This window comes from Camponotus floridanus, unplaced genomic scaffold (assembly GCF_003227725.1).
Source record: "Camponotus floridanus strain SB8 unplaced genomic scaffold, Cflo_v7.5 scaffold173, whole genome shotgun sequence".
Lineage (NCBI taxonomy): Eukaryota > Metazoa > Arthropoda > Insecta > Hymenoptera > Formicidae > Camponotus > Camponotus floridanus.
Window position 1 is genome coordinate 278,315 of NW_020229296.1, and position 20,604 is coordinate 298,918.

General features: G+C 39.9%; 1 protein-coding gene across 2 annotated transcripts in view; it reads right to left on the reverse strand.

Moving 5' to 3' along the window:
- LOC105251612 (fat-like cadherin-related tumor suppressor homolog) overlaps positions 1-15,426 on the reverse strand; it is a 100,806-nt gene extending 85,380 nt beyond the window's left edge. For both annotated transcript variants that reach the window (XM_025407402.1, XM_025407401.1), the window contains exon 1: positions 15,380-15,426. In XM_025407402.1, coding sequence (XP_025263187.1) covers positions 15,380-15,407 — 28 coding nt within the window. In that variant the 5' untranslated portion in view covers positions 15,408-15,426. The remainder of the gene's footprint in view (positions 1-15,379) is intronic.
- Between the last annotated feature and the right edge of the window lie 5,178 nt (positions 15,427-20,604).

A 20,604-nucleotide genomic window follows, 5' to 3' on the forward strand; every position in this document is an offset into this window, starting at 1 on the left:
ACAAAGTAAAAAATTTTACGAATCGGCAATCATGCAATACAGTTAAAGCCAAATGTATAGAAGCAGGTATCGAAATTCGCGCAGTTAAAAAACAAACGCAATGAGTAAAAACATTGCGTAAAAATTACACAAAAAACACATCCGATACTAAAAGTTGCACGAGTTTATGTTACCAATCACGATTGATTATTTTTTTATTGACTATGGCAAAAGAGATAAATTCGACCCACAGACATAGCGAGAAAAAAAACACAAAGTTGAGGTAAAGGCCGAGATGACCATCCGCGCATTTCGCAAACAGCGTTTATTTCGCCGGGATTTATTTGTGCGGACCTTTATATACGCGTCTGTCGTCGAACAGTTTGTTTAATTAAAAACTATATGATCGTTGGCCCAATGATCAATGTTCGAAAGAACTTTGACACGGGAAAAATATTTTCCGCCATAGAGGTAAAACATGGCGGTTGCGTTTGAACGTTCGCTAAATCGCGAATATTTTCGCCGTGTTTTTCGACGACTATTTACGTAAATAAATTCCAAAACAAATCAATAACATCATACAAAATGAGTAAAGTTCGTCAAATGTCGATCATCGACAGAGACTTTCGTTAAATACGTTATTTTTGCCGCCGATTCAAAAGATATTATTATAACATGAAATAGCGATGTTTGACAGAAGATCTCGCATCCGAAATCGAGTCTTTTCGGTGATCAATCTTTAAGGATGTTTTGTACCTATTTTCAAAATATTGAGAATTTAATGAAAATTGTACAGAATGTCCTTACATATGTTTAGAATCTTCGGTACAATTTTTAAATCGATTCACTAAAGCGTTCACAAGTTATAAGGATTTTAATTTGCATCGAATTAACATGTGTTTTTGTGGGAAATGTATAACCACATCGATTCAAATGACAAAAACACATGGAAATAATATTCAGAATTTGTTTAAAATTTGCAAAAATTTAGATACAGAGGAAATATTATAAATTTGGTCAAATAATATTATACAAGTACAAACTGGTTAAAAAGATATTAAATATAATTCAATGAAGTTAGCCATGTATCTGTCACAAGGCGAAATTCTCTGCCAAAAGTTAATTATTTCGATTAACAAAATTTGGAATATTTCAGTAAAAACGCAATAAATATTAAAAAATACATCTCTGCACTGTAGCTAAGATCAAATTGTAAATTCCACACAATTTCTTACTCAAAATACACCAAAAGTGGATATATTCGTCAATATTATTGTAATTTTCAGCTACTTTTTGATTGTACAAAACATCCTTAAAGAACCATCCCCGTGACAAGTGAACGACACAAAGACTGGAGAGGGTTGACGCGTATATAATATGGTGAGAAAAATGAATACCAGTTGGATGAAAAAAAAAAAAAAGAAAATACGGTTGGTTGGAAACGCGAGGATATTGTAAATTGTTCGTTTAAATCACCGCAAGAGAGGCGAGCGGACGTTGAAGTATTCGGGCATATATCGTATAATATCGACCCTTGGTGATAGCCACACGTCGGTTGGAGAACGTTAGGGATACCAAGCCACGGGTGAATAAATCAAGTTAGAGTTGCTCGTGCGAGGTAGGCAGCAAAGGGAACGATCGTTTGCAATTAATATCACGGTAGATATGTGGTTAGCGCGGAATAACCCGGGTCGTAATTAACGGGACGCACCAAGTGGATTTGAAATTCAGATCGTACGCTGCGTAGAGTGCGTAATATTCGCCCGCGATAACTATGCGACATTATTATTGCAAGCAGTCTAAGATGCCGGGAGACGCACGCATACTGGGACGCGATAAGCTTCCGTGTCCACCAATCGATATCCGCAATAATCGCACGGCTCTAATTTCAATCGAATGTAACGTCGACACGTATCTTGATGGTATCTAATGTAACTTAATAGGACATCGAATAATCGAATATTAATGTAATTAATAAATCATATCATCGCGTATTCTAAACGGAAATAAAATTATCGACGTCTATTTATAATAAATCAAAAATTCATCTTTTGACAGATAGAATAGCTAACAACGCATAACAATGCCAAGATCGAAAAAGCGAAAAAGAAGGAAAATTATCGAATGCACCCGTATCAATTTATCATCGCGTTATTATTCCCGATTGTCAAAGCGTAGACAAAAATATCGTCGATGATAAACATGCATGATAAATATTATCTCAAACAGAAAGAGAGGGAATAGCTAATGCAATCAATCGATACAATCGTTTATTCACGTCGCACATCAGAAATTCAATCCGATATAATCGCGATGCAAATTTTATTTTCGGTGATGTAATTATGTTATGAAAACGTGTGCGCGCGTGAAATTCCACCTTACACAAAGATCCCTTCGATGTGAAAACGCGATTACGTATGTATAAAATTCCCGAATATACCGAATATCAAAACTGACGACGTCGCTCGGAGTCGTGATTTACGATATCAAGAATATCTTCCTTGCAGCGCATCAATGTGCACGTCTGTAACCTCCTTTCACCCGAGTATACACACGCGCAACCTCGTTTCGAAGGATGCACTTCGAGGTGCACGCGCAGCTTCGCAAAAAAATCTCGCTGCGCTTTAGCCGAGAACGTTCGTGAGTTTTAGTCGTAAAAATTTACAGATGCCGGATAAAATTCAAAAGATATCCGGGGGAACGTCGAGGGGCGTCGGTTCACAATTTACTGACGAGAGAAAAGAGAGGAAGCGACCAAAAAATACCAAAGAAGTTCGCGCGAACGATATCTTGACCGATGCGCGTGGCGGATCCAAATAAATCGGCAGATTCCGACCTATCGAGCCCCATTCGTCGAATTCGGGCAAAAGCGCGAACGCGGAATAACGTGGTGTAAAAAAAAAAAACGAAAAAACAAAACAAAAATCTCTGCCCGCCAGGGGCTTGATTTACCCGAGCGCAGGGTGAAAAGTTGACTCCGCGAAATTTCGCTGCGCGTGGATTTAAATACCGCGAATATCACGCGAATATTCGCTCTTTGAAAACATAGACCGGGCCCGGGCCGCCACGTGCGTACCGTTATAGTGATGTACGATCCATCCGGTCGGATATACATGAAAATACAATTCAGGATAAAATTGCGGAAACAAACGAGCTAACAAAACTGCGGGCGTGTTTCTCTTCAAAGGCGGATTTAAAAAATCTAAATCCCGTAAAAACATCGTTCTCCAAGAAAGAGATTTATTTCCGTTACACTGTATTGGAAAAGGGAAAAAAGGAAGGAGACAAAAAAGAGAGGGAAAAACTTACCCGAGACAGTTTTCGATGCCTAGAAAGAGAGAGAGAGAGAGACAGAATCGCTTGTCGACGAGAAACTTCGCTAAAGATATCTCCTCGAGGCGCTTTGCATAATATCGAAGAGCATTTTCTCGAAATCGTTTCTTGTTCCGAATACCGTAGCGATGCATCAAAAATTCATGAAACTCGAAAAGAGATGGTCCCCGCTCGTTTCCTAAAGGGGCGCGTTTCCAGGGGGAAACGCTCGCGTGGGTAAACCAAAGATACACGACGGCGCGCTCGTGCGTTCCCTCAAGAATAGGCGTGCTAACCGACAATCTGTTATACGAGTGTAACTCGGACAAACATCGCGAGATCCGAGATCTCCGTGTCGAAAGTTATGGCCGGTTACGTTTTCGTGATAAAATGATCGCCCGCTGCTGCAAAGTTTCTCACGCTCGATGTGTGTTACCGAGTCTTTTTACCAGCACTTTAAGAAAGAAACTGATTTTGACTTCTCGACTTTTAAGATACGTCAAGGAGAATCTGTCAATATATTGAAAGTCGATTAAAATTTTAATTGTAAATTTTGTACATTTGTATTTGTGGCTTTGTACGTTTTGTTAATGACATAATTCTTCCGATGCTCTTGTAATGTGGATTTTTTTGAAAATTATTGATACGGAAAATTTTGTCCACCAAAGTTAATAAACATATACTTTAATTATTCCGCAACTCTGAACGCGTAATAATTTGCACGTTTGCGTAAATATGTTTTTTTTTAACGGTGACGCGAATTGTTTTTCATGTGTGGCTAAACATTTTTCACCATTACGTATGTTTTTATATTTTATCGTTACCTCGGTTAATTCAGTCGTTAACGCATTACGCGCAAATATTGCAGATATCCCGCGATATTTCGCGACAGTAAAACAACAGCAAATATAAACTGCCGCGTCGAAACAAAGAATAGCAATTTTTAATGAGAAAGCTGGTAAAAGTTTTTCATTGAGTTAGACATAGAACCAAAGAGGTTAAAAGGCTTTTCGAGGTTTCGCTCTCTTCCTTTAATACGGGCTTAGTGGAGTGCTTTAATGTGAAACAAAGAAGGAAAAACGATCAAAGGAAGCACTTAACGTCAGGTCGACCGAATAGTCGCGACGAATACCGCGGACAATAAAATCATAGCGGCATCCATTTCAATGAATTTCCATTTTCATTGCTGAATGTATCGACACGGCAATACATTTTACCAGTTTATTCCTCACGAAACCGCATTTAATTTGGCATCAACCGATGGTATTTTCTTTTGCGTGCGTGTACGCGAAATAATTAAATTTCCCCGAAGATAATTCAATCTTTGTCAGAATGTGACACGTAACTCCTTTATCCCTTTGAGCTCTCTCTTTCACATCTACGCTCAAAGCTGATCGAAAATTAGCGACGGTTTTTTAATAGGAAGACTAAGATAGATGGACATTTTTGCGGTAACTTGAGGTCACCGCAAAAATTGCCTCTCGTGCCTCGAGAAAAAAGACCGCTTGCTTCTATGGTAGAAAAAAAATTAATTTTTTACGGCTACCTCCAAACCACAGACGAATGTGTCAGCGACTGACATTGCGGGGATGACTCTGTGATAGACCGCAATCGTAATAAGCGCGACAAACATAGTGGAGCTTAACTACATTGTGAATTTTTAACGCTTGATTTTTTTGCGCGGAACTTTGCGCGACGAGTGTGTGCGTTTGGGCTCGTTTTTACGACCACGTGAATAAAAGCTTTACAACGAACGAGCGTTAATTGTAAGAGTGAATACCGAGTCGAGTTATATCATCAATTTGTATGAAAATGATGTTAAAGAATAATGAGATGCTAAAAAATTTAAAACGAAAGTTACAAGAATTCTCTCTCTCCCTGTCTATTAAAAACATGTAGAGTTGAAATTATGTTCATCGTTCATGGCTAAAATTTGATTACACGGCTTGTTATTCACTGTTATCTGCCAAACGGTGGTCGATCGCTAAAATTGATGATCGGTAGTTTCTTTAATGGAGTTTGAATCTATAGATTGGCCCGACGATCCGATACTTTGAAAGTTATAAAGTACTAATTTCTCTATAAGAGAAGGGGGGAACTTTCACCAGGATCCATGTTCCTTCCCCCTCGAACAATTCCCGAAACGACTGTCTTCATCTTATCGTTACATTCTTATGTTCGACCTCTTGATAGCAAGTTGGAAAATGTCTCGATGACGAAGGGGACGACATTGATAAGGTGCCCTGTTAATAACGACGCTATTAGTCTCCCTTCGCGAGATGATGCAGCTGCTTCTCTCGAAGGGTGAACGCGATCAGTGACGCGAAAGAAAATACGTTAAGCGCGAAAATCAATTTTCGTTCGGGCAGCGACGTCGAGAATCTGCGCGGGTGTCTTGAAAAAGTGCCGTAATCGCCCCTTAACGATCATTGGATCACGCGAGAGAGCCCGAGATGCCATCGAGATGCTTGCCTCGTCGGTCGCGCAAAAAGGTCGAGGAACGACGCGGGTCTCACACGAGTCCGACAAAAAGATCAATCGATCGACGGATCGTTTCGACGAGGCTGTTTGCGTCTCGGAGAGACGCGAATCCGAAATAACTTTGCCGATAATACGGTAATTCCACGGCGCACTCGAAGGAAGCGAATTAAACGATCCGTTCGCGGCGGGGCTCCGTGGAAACCGCGTTGGAACCGGGGCGGAAATTGGGTTGGAGTCCCCCGGGAATTTTAGTCTTCCTTCTCCCCCGCCCTTTCGTTCCATTCCGAACGTTCACCGAGCTTCCCACCTCCCTCCCCTTCCTTTGCCCGCAACGATCTTATTGCGGAATCGGAGTAGTCCTTAACCGGAGATATCAGTGGCAGTTTCCGAGATTTCCCTACCAAATAAAAGATACTCTCCCGAGAGTTTTCAGAATAATGCGCCCCTTTCTCGGATGCCCGTGAAGCTGTTTCATCCGCGTGTGGCGTGCCACATTTGCGAGAAAGGAAACGCACATCTACACTAGCACGACCCATCGAGCATGGCTATCCAATTGCGTCACGTTCTGTCAGTAAATTCATATTTCATGTGTGTATTTTATTTATTATATATAATGTCGCATAAAGAGGGTCCGAAAGAAATTTTTTCTTCATAAAAAGAAAGATTCTCCGTTAAGAAGAAGACAAATGTTCGAGAGTGTCGCACGTGTCCTGTATATCTCTCTGCATATACGCCGTCGCCATAAGTATAACGGCTACCCCAGAATTACCGGAATACCGATAGCAATTCATCGTAAAATTTACGACCATCTGATAGTTCCGGAGCATTTTGAAACTTTACGACAATAGCGATCGCATCATGATATGTTTATCCTAAACGGCGTTCGACACTTGAATAATAATGCCGAGTGCATCCCGATCGCGTGACTGCAATTATTATTTTTGCAGCTGATTTTACGAACTTTCGCACTCACATCGGATAATACTTTACGCGCTCACACGAGTGCTTTTTTGATGGAAATCAAAATTGAGGTTTAAAGTACCAGACAAAAAATTACGTGACGTTGTGATGTATTGAATTTAGCAAGTCCTGAAATATTCCTGAGACGCTTACATAACGACACATATTGAGAAATGCTTAAAAGTGTTCGGCAAGACCCAATTTTCAAAACGCCTAAGATTTAAATAAAACATTGAATATTCGATTTTGCTACAACTGAGAAAATTAAAAAAAATTGTAAGACACATGTAGATAATTACTAAAAGATCCTATAGTATTTTACAAAATAGAAAATAGAAAAAAGCAAGTTTAAGGAGAGAGTTTCGGAACCTCAAATTATTTAATCCTCTTTAGATCATAATGAGAAAACGACTGAGGCTGTCGTCTGAGGTACATCGTTCTCGGGAATTCTGGCGAAACTTTTCGCATCTCGGCGTCGTCCCGAAAAATCCTTTCTTCGTAACACCAGAGTAACTATCGCAAGGGGGGTCTTGCTTGTGTTACACGTTACGAGGGATAAGAGAGGGCTGTAGCGTGTTGCAAGAACAACTAGGCGCTTTTATTAAATCCTGCTGGATCGCCGAAATGGCAAAAGTTCGTGACTGGTCGTGTATTTAGTCGAGAGTGGTTTACCGGAACGACGCTAAATTCGCCGCAGGTGTCACGTGTTCCGTTATGTCGTATCAAAGGCGACGATATCAATTCGCGTTGCAAGAACGACGCCCCGAAGAACGATCTCGCATTAGAATATCCCCCTGGATGTTTCTCGCGCGAAACGGAAAAAAGTCAGCCGCGCAATCCATTTTTTAAATCTCGGCTTGTGCTTGATTAAATCCCAGTTGGCAACTTCGACATATCTATTACTTTATCCGTTTCTTTGTTCCCCCCGAGTGTCCCGGATCGGAATAAATGAGACTCTCGTGACGGTAAACGGAGCACAGCAAGTAGCTACGTGCCTGTACCAGGCGGACAGGTTAGTAGCCGAGCACTTTGCGCCAGCCGCCTTGGAAAGATTAATGACACTCCCTCGATCGACTGTGTGTGTGTCTGTATACGTGCGTGTAATAAAAGGGAGGGGGATATACTCTCGCATCCTATTAATATATTAGCCGTACACTCGCGAGCCACCCTCTCGACGACCCTCTCGTCGCGCGCCTCCCCCCTTCGATCGTCGACACCGTTCATCGGCTAAAGTGTCGCTCGAGCGTGTAAGGCAAACGCTTCCTCGAGAGTAAAGCAACGCCGATGACAGCCGGAGAGCTCGCCAGCCGCTCTTGGCCGTTTCATCTTCGTTGCGTCTCTCGCAAATTTTATTGCCCGAGCGATCGAACGACGACGTCGTCTCGCGAGAGATCGCGTTCACCTCGATATCGCGCGATACACCTCGCCTTTCGTCGGATCTTCCTTAATTACGTTTTCTGACTTACGCACAACGAGGATTCCCACCAACATTAGCGACTCTCCGAGATCGAGTTACAGTTCGCGATGCTAATTTAATGTTGACGCTCTGGGAAGCTGTACAGGACTGTACTTTGTACAGGAGATGCGTCGTCTCGCGCGTCCGATTGCATTACGATGCACAAAAGCTCAAGGTACCGTACAAGTTAGCGACTTGGGGAAAAATAAATGTTCGTTGGGAATTGTATTAAACAATCGCTCGAATCAACGATTAATTTCCGCGAGGTGCTCCAAGAACTCGCGCAATAGTTCGGAGAAATATAACGCTCTCGTGTCTTAATCATTGCCGTATCGCGGTTAACGAATCATACGCGAGTTCGTCTCCGCAATTGCCGTGTCGGAAATGAGACCGGGAACGAAAATCGACCGCGTTACAATACGACGAATCACGCGACGATTTGTCGCTCCGGTTGGATGATTGCGTTTCTATACCGTGTGAGAGAGACTCGACTGATCCTGCATTGTGTCGTGATACGATCGCACGTTTGCATCACGGAGGAGCGCGAGCTATCCAAGGGTGTTTACAGGCGATTGTGACGGGGACAGTGAACGCGAACGAAAGATCGACGCCTGCTAAATCCCGCTGGCACGAACCTCGGCTATTCAGTGGCATCTATTGAACCACCATGATTGTTGGATCGCCACTTCAGCGTCATCATCTATAATGTGCACTCGAGTCGCGCGCTGATACGCGCTAGACATAGAACAGCTGTCGGGTTCATTTCCCTCGGTCTCTTCCATGAGATGAGCATACGATGCTTTGTTTAATAATTGCTTTATCGCACGTCGCTTCCTGGTGGACTTTATAGTATCATAATGTAATAGAATTAGAATAATAATGATTCTGATAAATTTCTATCTTTGCTCGATGTAAGCGAACGCTCGTCGATGACAATCTTTTCGTTTCAGCGCGTTTTGCGAAAAAAAGAGGAAAATCAACGGTGAAATATTATTATTTTTAGATTACCGCGTATTTTTTTATATTTCTACAAATGTTAGCTCAGACGTATGATATCGGGAATTTGTCATCGACTGCGCGCGATTTGATGGATACCGAGATAGCGCGATGACGAAATCACTGTTCGAATGAAACTTATCGAGATCAGTGAACGTTAGCGAACCGTAAAAATACTTAGCTTTGGAAGTCATTTAAATACAAAGTACATAAATGCAAACGCGTTGATAAACAGTATCTCGTAAGTAGTATCTCGTCGTTAAATCATTCGAGCAATAAAAACAGGAATCTAAAGACTTGGTACTATAATGTTGTCTTGAGATTTCTCTACTAATTCCTACTATTTCTCAATATTAGAGTGTAATTATGTACAAGTCGTAAAAAAAAAAAAAAAAAAAAAAAACAATGAAAGACGTAAAGTCCTTAATATCTCGCCTTTCTCTCTATGATTGCGTGCTCGAAGCCCCGCTTTTACCCGAGATGAGAAGTTAAAAACCGGTAGCGCATCAAGGCATTTTCCCGGAGGACTATTTTCCCCTCGATTTTCAGCAAAATGCAAATTGGTTTTCGCGCGTTCGCGGAAGCCTCGAAAGTCTTCTTCGCGAGAGAAATAACCGGAAGTGGTCGCGTGACCTTACCGCTTAATGAGAATCGCTCTCTTATTGCCGGTCTAAAGTAGTTTCTCGAAACGGTCGCTGTAAATATCCAGTCTGCTAGCATGCACTTAAGTTTGAAAGAGAAGAGAGGCTATGTCGGGGGGGTTGATTTTGTCGCGTTGATTCGAGTGAATTCGGTTCTCGTGACCGGGAACGGAACGGGTCGGGTCGAACTTTCCATTTTCGGTATAGAAAGGTGAGTATATAACGTACAACGCTCGCCCATCACACGAATCGCAACTGCAGTTATACGAGCCACTGTATGGCATTATCGTTACGGCTATGCACGCTCACGATAAATCGTGTAGTCATCACTCGCAAAAATACTGAAATATTTGTCGAATTTTATAGTCCCATTTGTCGCGATATGGCATGCATGCCGCGGGTTTTATTTATGCATGCTTTTCTCGACACGAATTTGTCAAATGTTTCGTCTACCTGCGAATCTCGATAACCAATGTATTGTTATTGTTGCACTATAAATTATTCGCGCGATATTCCTTATTCGAGGCAAAATAATATCTCGTAAGAAAATGTATCGATAATCTGGTTGAAGGATATGAATTTCTATCGGGAAATGAAAATATCTATACAAGTTTGGCGTGCATTTCAGAGGATTCCCGATCACGAAATATCTACGTTGATGCAATCGTTCTGAGTTTGCTAAATTTTTAGTTTCGTTTCGCACGATCGTTCGGTTTGCGCTCGGATTTTAAAGTACAAAGTTACGTTGTAGAAATCTGATTCGGAAAATCGGCATCGCGATTCGTGAAATCCGCTGACGCCGCCATTCAGAATGCATATTCTATTCGTTATAGACGAATATATTCAACGCAACTAACGAGCAGTTCGTTTTACCTGTGAAAGAAGGCTTCTTTTTTGTCAGTGGACTCGCGTCCGTTTTACAGCGTCGATCCTTGTGAGGTCGATCAAATTGTCAACTATAACACCTCGTCAAAGTTTTCTTACCTGAAACAAAAATAAATAAACGCGTCTATAAATATTTTATCTGGGGTAAAATCGCAATGAAATATCGTTGCAATATCTAAAATTTTTTCGTTATAATCCTGTTCCACAAAACACCGGGATGAAAAAAGAAGGAAATATCCCAAGGGTAAGATTCCGCTGGCATATCCTCGAGTGAGACACGCGAATGTTCGCTGCCCCACTCTCTGGAGGACCATTAATAATAATCGCGTGTTGTGGGTGCGAGGACAATGCTGTCGCAAGAATGTATGTGTGTGTGTATTCTGTATCCGCCCTTGTATATAATATTCAACAGTAGCGTTCTTTTTATGGTCTTTGTACGAGTAGTATTGTTGCATCGTTGCCCAATTTAAGAAGATAATACCGACGGTCAGGACTCTTTTTTTTTTCAAAGACTACCCACCCTCCTCTGACACTCCCTCTGCGTCGCGAAAAGAATGAAAAGGACATTATTGATGGCGGGCCAGGAGGCCCGCACGGAAGAAAAGAAACGGGAGCCTCGTCTCCCTCGTCTGAGAATCGCGAGTAAGAACGACGAAAAACGTTTCTTTCTTCCAATAAAATTCTCTCTCTGTCTGTCCGACCTTTTTGCACTTTCGCGACGACGGCATTCAGCCGACAAACGGTCCAAAAGGGACGGATATCGCGCTACTTATCCCGTTCATCCGACGCATTTAAGCATCAGTCGCTGCCATAAAGATCGAGTCAACCATCGAGCCGTTAATTAATTACGACACAGACAATTGCAATCAGCTGACGTATATTTGCGAATTTTTCGCGATCAAAAAATACTTCATATTTTTATCTTTATACCGCTATTTTTATTTCTTGAATTTAAGATCTCATTATTACTTGCAAAGAGATATTATAACAAATCATCATAAATTAGTTAATAAATATTAATAAATTAATAATATGACAAATTATAATGTATTAATCTTTGATGAGTCTATCTCTATGCTTTGTAATAAAGCAACATCGTTGAATGAAAAATTGTATATATCGATGTTAATTTGAGATAGAGCGAAGAGTATATACAAATATCGAATGCGTGCGAACGTAATCGAAATTCGAGATATACCTTCAAAACTCGACAAACGCGAGGAACATGCTTTATCGGAGATGGATTCGAATGAAGCTGAGTTAAGATGTTACGCAAATGGAAACGTCAATAAGGCAGACGAAGTACTACGGGGCCCATCGCTATTCTCCATATCCTTTTATTGAATAAATTTAAAAAATGAAAAAAAGACGTTACTATCTCCTCTCCCATCCTCTTTAGGACTTACTCCATTTACAGAATGGATGTGAAGATTATTCAATGTCGGTGAGGAGAGGGGAGCGCGAGCATGTATGGCGTCTTTTATGGAAGAGCTGTTCAATTCGCAGAGAGTCAGAAGTCATTTCTTATAGATCGACCTCATTTTCTATTGGTGATGATACAAAATGAAGTATGCATCTCTTTCTTTGATAATCTTTAAATCTAATTGTCCTAAAATTGTCCTGTTTTTCAACGTAAAAATATCTCTAAGATAATTATACGCAAAATATAATGATAAGAGATACAACTTTATAATGTAAATATATATTTTCCCGAGTATAAATAAAATAATTTTCAATTTTTTGTTTTATCAATGCGAATGAATTGAAAATTCGATTTATACCATGTTTTATCAAGATCTTCGATGGAGGATGATAGATAACGCGTCGGGAAAATGTCGTGGAACTCGACAAGATTGTGTCGTCGACTTTATGAATTGTGAATCGTATATATTTGAGAAGAAGAACGATCCGTCGAGAAAATGACGAGAAATTGATTTCTCATAGAAAACTACTCTCCACGCGGGGACGGAAATAAGACGGACGAATCCCATCCATCCGCGAGATGATTATTGAAGCAAAACCGCCGGCGAGAGATCCGGAGGCGAAGGAATCGTCTCAACGGAAAGATGATTGACTTTGGCGCGATAAAGAAGAGCAAAGTAAATTTGCGGCCAGCTTAATGTGCAAAGACTACAACAACCGACATCAATGGCGAATATATACATAAATCTTTAATAAAAAGCGAAACACTATCGTCCCAAGCGCAATATTGCTTTTTAATATCGAAATTACTATTCGAAAAGCAATCTAAAAATTCTCTTTACAACCATACAATATACCTTATATAAGGCAGAAAAAATTTTCCTACAAGATTATCGCCGAGTTAGTTTAATATTATTAGTGGATAAAATCTGAGATAATTATTTCTAAATAACGTCTTTGAATTTCGCATCGGGAAATGCTTTGCGAGATAATATTCCGCTTTCAAAATTTTTTCCCGCTCGAAAGATTACTATAGGAGACTGTAGCAAAGAAACGAGCACGTCTTCGTACTGCTAGTGCATTAATGGCACGTCACGAAGTTATGATTAGTTCGATCGCCCCCGTCCGCGCTGACTGTCGTAAACAAATTCTTCCCTTCGAAAGAATCTCAATTCAACTTGGTCTCGCTATGGATCGCAGCTGCTCTCTCGTGTGCCAAATGTATGAGGTCGCATAAATGCTGATTTACCGCGTCGTCCCCAAGCATGTCCGTCTTGTCGCGGATATGCAATCTACAAGCGCGCAAACAATACGCGCCGCGAACGAATAAAAGTGTTGGACGCGCGACAGGATGTTTCTCCTGCCCTATTTATCATACATACATACATACATGAGCCACGAGTCGCGTATACTTGAGCATGTCTGATCACTTTCGTTAGCGCGTCGGGATGTGCTCGTTCCGGTTTAGCTTGAATTATTAGCGCCCGACACGCCCATCGATCGATCTCGCGATCTCTCGAAGCCGGCGCCGTAAGGCACCTCCACTCGGAAGTGCGCCATTTTCATCCGACCGCCGTCGATATTCCGAGGAATGAATGAACGCCAAGAGAACTCCAATTAACACGGCTGCCACGCCGGTGACGTAACATCGATATGCGAAAGACCGATAATTGAAAACATCGTACATATAATTCGCGATCAAAGTGTTACACGTGTGTAGGTACGTATTATTCGATCGGGAATTTTTTTTATCTTCGCGATCAGGTAGACAATAAACGAGCGAGCTGAATTCGCCGGGAGGGTTGATTCTGAAATACCGGATATGTGCCCTTATGCAGGCACGATATATCGGTCGCACGCAGACACACATACACAAAGGGCGTCCCCTTATTCAAGAACGGCACATGCACTTCCGGCCCTCCGTTTAAGGTACAGGAGAGGTGCCCTGTGAGTGGCCCCGAGGCTACTCCAGGTAGATACCACCATCTCGGGCACGTATCTACGACCGGCCTCATTATTTCTATTACGCCGCGCAGCCTGACAGATCCTACAACCGTAACCAACCGGCACGCAAATTTCCTCTCTTCCTTATTCATTCTTTTTTTTCTCTTTTTCTCTCTTGGAAGGTTTATCGTGGGAGCATTACTAAGAAGCGCACACCCACGATCAAACTCATTGATGCTTATGAGACGATGATGCGTTGCGTTTCACGCCTGTTTGATGCCGCGAGATCGGAAATCTTATTAGAAAAAAAATACTATTCTTCGTTAAAATTATTTTCTAAATTTTTAATTTATTTATACAATTTTTTTCTCGTTCAATTTTAATAATCTTTCATGTCAAGTATACGATACACTTTCCGTGCGGCTGTCCTTTCAATTTAACGTATAGCTACATGTCAATGTTCAGACCTTTTACGAAAGTAATGAATCTAGGTCGGGGCGATTCAATAATTTCCAGGTAAGCTAGGAAGCCGGAGATATCCGTCGATTTTCCTCGAGATTCACCGACCGTCTAACATTTCCGCAAATATCTATAGCACTCTTAACGCGAGAGATATTCTTTAATCTCTAATGCCATGCCATTCCCGATATCGTCGCTTGTATTTTTACCCTTTCACGCGAGGAGCACATTTGCACCTTTCGCGAACCGGCAGTATTTTACAAAATCTACGAGCGATCCTCGCCCCAAGCATCGCCCACCGGTTTATGAATTTCAGATTGTCATTATTATTCCGACTTTATTGCCGACATTAACGCGTAAACATACTTGTCTGACAGTAGGTGTGCCACGGTTCGCGTTATCGGAGTTCTTTTCCGTTATTTCGCTGAATATGAAGCGCTCGCCTTAGATCGGTAATCGATTAAGAAGCATAATGTTTCTGGATTAGCCTCTTTCGCATGTTACCTTCGACTGACATCAATGTAAACATTTGGATAGAAGTCCCGGCTTTCTCTAAACCGACGTGGAAACGGTGATGACGTGATACGATAGCGTGATTGTACGACCATTTCATATGTAAATATTACACTGTACATATTTAAGCGATTCCGATAACGATGGTACATTCCTAATTATAGTTTTTCAAATATTTGAAACTTTATCTACATATATTACGTATGCGCATAATAAAACTTGTAATATTGCACGCTTATTGTTTAAATAATTATTCTCAATAACTTAAAAAAATATTACAACTCAGATGTGGTGAAGCAAGTGATTCTTATGACTGTAATATTGTTCATACCTTGATATAACGACGGTAAACGCAGCATTAATCACAGCGGTCAACTGCTTCCGTTCCCTCGCCGCTCGCGATGTTTCATCAATTAAATCACTAGCATCTCGACATCACAAATAATCGTGTATAACACGTCGTAGATGAGTGCGAAGACGATTAAATAAGTTGATTTCCGTAAAAACACTGATTCGATAACACTAATTCCGTAAAAACACTGATTCGATAACACTGATTCCGTAAAAACACTATTGATCCGATTCCGAGGTTCCAGTTTATTATAATATTTATCAAATATATCAACAGTGATTATACATGAATTGTTAATTTCTATTAACGCCATATTTTATGACGTATGTATATTGTATATAAATGTATAAACATTAAAGTAATGAAATATAGAATATTATAATTTTTATCAATAAACGCGAAACATTATTTATTGAATTAATTTATCACTCTTGATATTATGTACGAATAACGGATTCAAATATCACACTAGTGAAAAACGCGGAACGTTCGATTTGATCTTCGCGATAGTTGAGACGAAACTGAACGAAAAACTTTAGGAAAACCGAGGAATGTCGAGCGTGAATGAAGAGGGAGGGTGGGGGAAGACCTCGCGCTCGGCCGCTTTGTTTACATATCGTTGACGCGAATATATTCAGAATTACAACGATATGAAATATTACATCAAATATAATATTTTAAATTGAAACAAGATAAGTATGTCATTCATAAAGAAAAAATAAAGCAGCGCGTTTAGCATCTATTGCGTTTCTTGGACTTTAAGGATTATTTTATTTTGTACCTATTTTCAAAATATTGAGAATTTAATGAAAATTATGCAGAATGTCCTTACATATGTTTAGAATCTTCAGTACAATTTTTAAATCGATTCACTAAAGCGTTCACAAGTTATAAGGATTTTAATTTGCATCGAATTAACATGTGTTCTTATGGGAAACGCATAATCACGTCGATTCAAATGAAAAAACACATGGAAATAATATTCAGAATTTGTTTAAAATTTGCAAAAGTTTAGATACAGAGGATATATTTGGTCAAATAATATTATACAACTACTAACTAGTTAAAAAAATATTAAATATAATTCAATGAAGTTAGCCATATATCTGTCACAAGACGAAATTCTCTGCCAAAAGACAATCATTTCGATTAACAAAATTCGGAATATTTCAGTAAAAACGCAATAAATATTAAAAAATACATCTTTGCACCGTAGCTAAGAATATTCCACACACAATTTCTCATATTCAAAATACACCAAAAGTCGATATTCGTCAATATTAATTTTCAGCTACTTTTCGCTGGGATTGTACATACAAAACATCCTTAAATCATTCCTTTTTTTTCCTTTTTCTTTTTCTTTTTTTTTCTTCTTTTTTTTTAAGAAAACATTTTCAAGTAGACTCGATCTACGAATATGCGTTTGAAAAAGATCGAGAAGGAGATCTTTAGACCGAACGTTTCCCAAAAAGTTCCGTTAAGATCCGAATGTAATCTTAAACGAGAAGTAGAATTTTATTGTCCATTTGAGTTTCAAATATTACCAAAGGAACGAGCGCGGCGATAACGACGCTCGAGATGCGCTCGAGGAAGATTGGATCGTCGGGAGCGGGGTATGAAAATCAATTCTTTCTCCGTCTGCGATTCTGCAGTGCCGTTTACACGACATCTGAATAAAGCTGACCGAAGAAACGCGAGCGCGAAATACACGTGTAGATGTACAAAAAGTCATTCCTCCGTGACTCTTTATGCAAATATCGCATGCGGGATCGGTACGTCGGTGGGTGTAACAGGGTGATCGTATCGCGTGCTCGTCAAACAAACGATTTTGAAAATAAAAACGAGACATTTAGCGGAACGTCGAATCGAATATAATCTTCGCTCGCGTTCCGTTTCCGTCATTCTTCGCGTTATATCCATCGTCGAAAATTTACGAGAATGCCGCGCGTGCGACACACAACACCATGTTTGATATATTAGAAATTTATCCGGGCGAAGAATATTTTTTTTCCCCGTTACACGGTGTTCATAACTTATTTAAAAGTAGTTTAGGGAGGTTTGCTCTCGCGCTTTCGTCGTAAAAAATTTATGCGAAATGTGGATGCGAAGCCAGTTTATCGTGTCGCGTATTATAGCTTTTAGTATCTCAAACGCTTACATAAGTCATCCCGTAAGCAAAGTGCACTGAGATGTAATTGCAATTTGAATAAATTGTACCTGAAAGCGTGTCTCCTCGGGCAACATTTTTCTCTCTTCATACGTCGACTTCTCTTTCAGGCATTTTCTTTCTCCGCGCGATGCATATGACCCGCGGGTATCACCTCTGCTCTCATAAAGTTCAGCTCAAGTAACCTTCTTTCTCCGTAGCCCTTATACTACTTTACACTTTCGGGACTGGTCGTTAGCGGTAGCCGTTACTTTGGACGACCGTTAAAGTGACACTTTAATAAAAGAACTAGTCGATGGACGATATGATCAAAATTTCACGCAAAAGTATAATATAACGTATGTGTAATAAATATAAATTAAAGCTTTAATGTCCGTGAATTTATACGTTAAACTAAATAAATAAAACAAACGGCAAAATGGAAAAAATTTTGAGAAAAATAAAAAATTATGAAACTTATTTTGCCCTCCTCTCTCATATTATTTTTATAAACCATTTTTTTTATTTATCAAATACATTGTTATTTTTGAGAGCGAATTCTTCCAAAAATACGTCAGGTGTATTTATTTTTTTTTGTTACCTGTTTGTAAAGCCGCTTGAACAAACAAAATAAAGTGTTTATGATATGCTAGCGCATACAAATAATAATGTCAATTGTAGTAAAAACTTTTCAGTTTTTATTTCAGTAGTATTACTTTAATTATATATCAGCCACAACTCAAAATTTCAAATACACAAATTAATTTCACAAGTAAAAATTAATTTCACAAGTAAATTTTTGCTCGTTGCATTGATATAGATAGCCTTGCGCTTATTTGCTATACAACTTTATTAAAGTGACGAGACAGATGTATCGATCGTTTAATTTACAATAATAAAATTGCGACGAGACGGTCAACTTCTTGCATTGAAGCAAACTGAATAATTACAAACATGTACAATACTTAAAGAAAATGAATCTAAGATTTCTAGAAAAAAAATAAATTTTAATGAATTAAAATTCATCAATTTGATATATCCCGAGATCGATCTGGAAAAATACCATTTGATGTTTCTACATGTGTAATTTCTTAATTAACTATAATACCCGTTATTTAAAAATTCAATTTTACCATTGTAATAATAAGCTGAACTTCATATCAAAACGTTTATTTTGAAAGAATACAATCAGCACAGGTTTAGAAGAATAACACCAGGACATTATTCCAACTCGGTCGATTAAATTAAGAGAGTGCATCGCTGCCGAGAGAACCAACGTTGGAATATTCCTAGGAAGGATCGCAACAACCGTTGCCATGAATTCTCGAGTCACGAAATTGCGCGCGACTACACATATCAATCAGCTGACCGGTGGAATCAAACTTTCAGGCTTCTCGCGCGCCCGCCGATACATACCACGACATGCACCCGCCGCTGATCGAGGGGAGGAGGAACGGACGAAGGTCGTTTTGCGCCCGTCGAGGAAGAGGACGAGGAGGAATGCGCATGTAAAGAGGAAGGGAACGTGTGGGCGCGCGCTGAGCGGAGAATCGAGCAGGGAATCGGTGGTGGTAGAGACGGCCGTAGCAGACAGAGACATTGCGCGAAGGTTAAACGGCTGAACCCGCTCGTGACCCTTAGGGTCAAACGCCTAAATTGCCGCGTCACAGCGCGCCGTAAGACAGCGCGAGTCGTCGTTTTAGCCTGGAGAGGCTGGCATTAAAGGCAGAACGAGGCGCTTCTCGCAGAGAGGACGAGGATGGAAGAAACGAGAGGACCAGGACCGTGTCGAGGCGCGAGTACAAAGGGCTGCGAGGGAAATGTACCGTGGCGTGGATTCGCGGGATCGTGGCGTTTAATGACTCGTTTAGGGATCTCGTATAATCCGGGACTCTTCGATTGCCTTCACGGGCGATCGGAGAAACGACCTGTCTCACCCGTGACGCGATTACAGCGATTGCCTTTATCGATTTATTGTTAGCGCGAAATGACGCCGATCTTGTATATCGTGGAATTTATGATTACAAATGACTTCCTACGCTGAGGAAAAATCTTGCATTAATTTGAATTCTGGTAGATTCAACCAGAATGTCTGTTGGAAAATGGACAAACCAGAATTCTTGTAGGAATTACCAGATGAATCTGATTAATTTCTTCCTGTTAAATTTACCAAATTTTCTGGTTAATAATATTAACCTCGCCAGCACCAAGTCGTCTAAAATTTTTTCCATCTAATCTCAAAAGTCTGTTTAATATTCTCAATTCCAACAAGATTATTGGATAAATTCAATCCAGATTATTGAATAAATTATTTTAAATTCAGTTTGTTAGAAATTAAACTGATAAACAGTGATGCAAGAAGAGGATGCAGCTCAAACACACGCAATCAAAGAGCTACCGTCCTCTTTCTGGCACTACTGCTCGTAAGAGAAAAAAAATATACTTTGAATTTAATGTTAATACTAGTTCTTTATATACATTTTATGGCAAATATTGAATACGAGTTAAGTTAAGAAGCAAGCAAAGAAATTAATGTAACAAGAAATTGTATAGATCCAACCAGAAAATACTAACCAAATCCTTATAATAAAATCTATTAAATGTTCTACTTATAAAAAATCGAGTCTTATTATGATAATTAGAAATTCTTGTTTGATTTAACCAAAATGCCTCCAATCATATACGTCTTATTGGTACAATCAAATGATTTTTCTCAGTGTAGAGATGCCGTTGAATCTGTAAAATCGAGAATAGCGTCAGATGATAGCAATAACATTCTAACAATCCGTTATCGAATTTAATATACAAGCATTTCTCTTGCGTCGAATACAAAATAGGTAAAGAGGAGTAGATAATTGCTTAATAATCTCCTGCTGGTTTCATAGGAGAGATTATATATGTATTTAGCAGTTGATGGAATGTTATTGCAACGTAATACAATAAGTGATTGAGGAGAAAAATAGACATCGCGTGGTCTAAAGTTGCGGTTAAATATGTATCCGGAATTCTGAAGCCGTATAACGCGCTGCACAAATAGATAACAATACACCTGAACAGC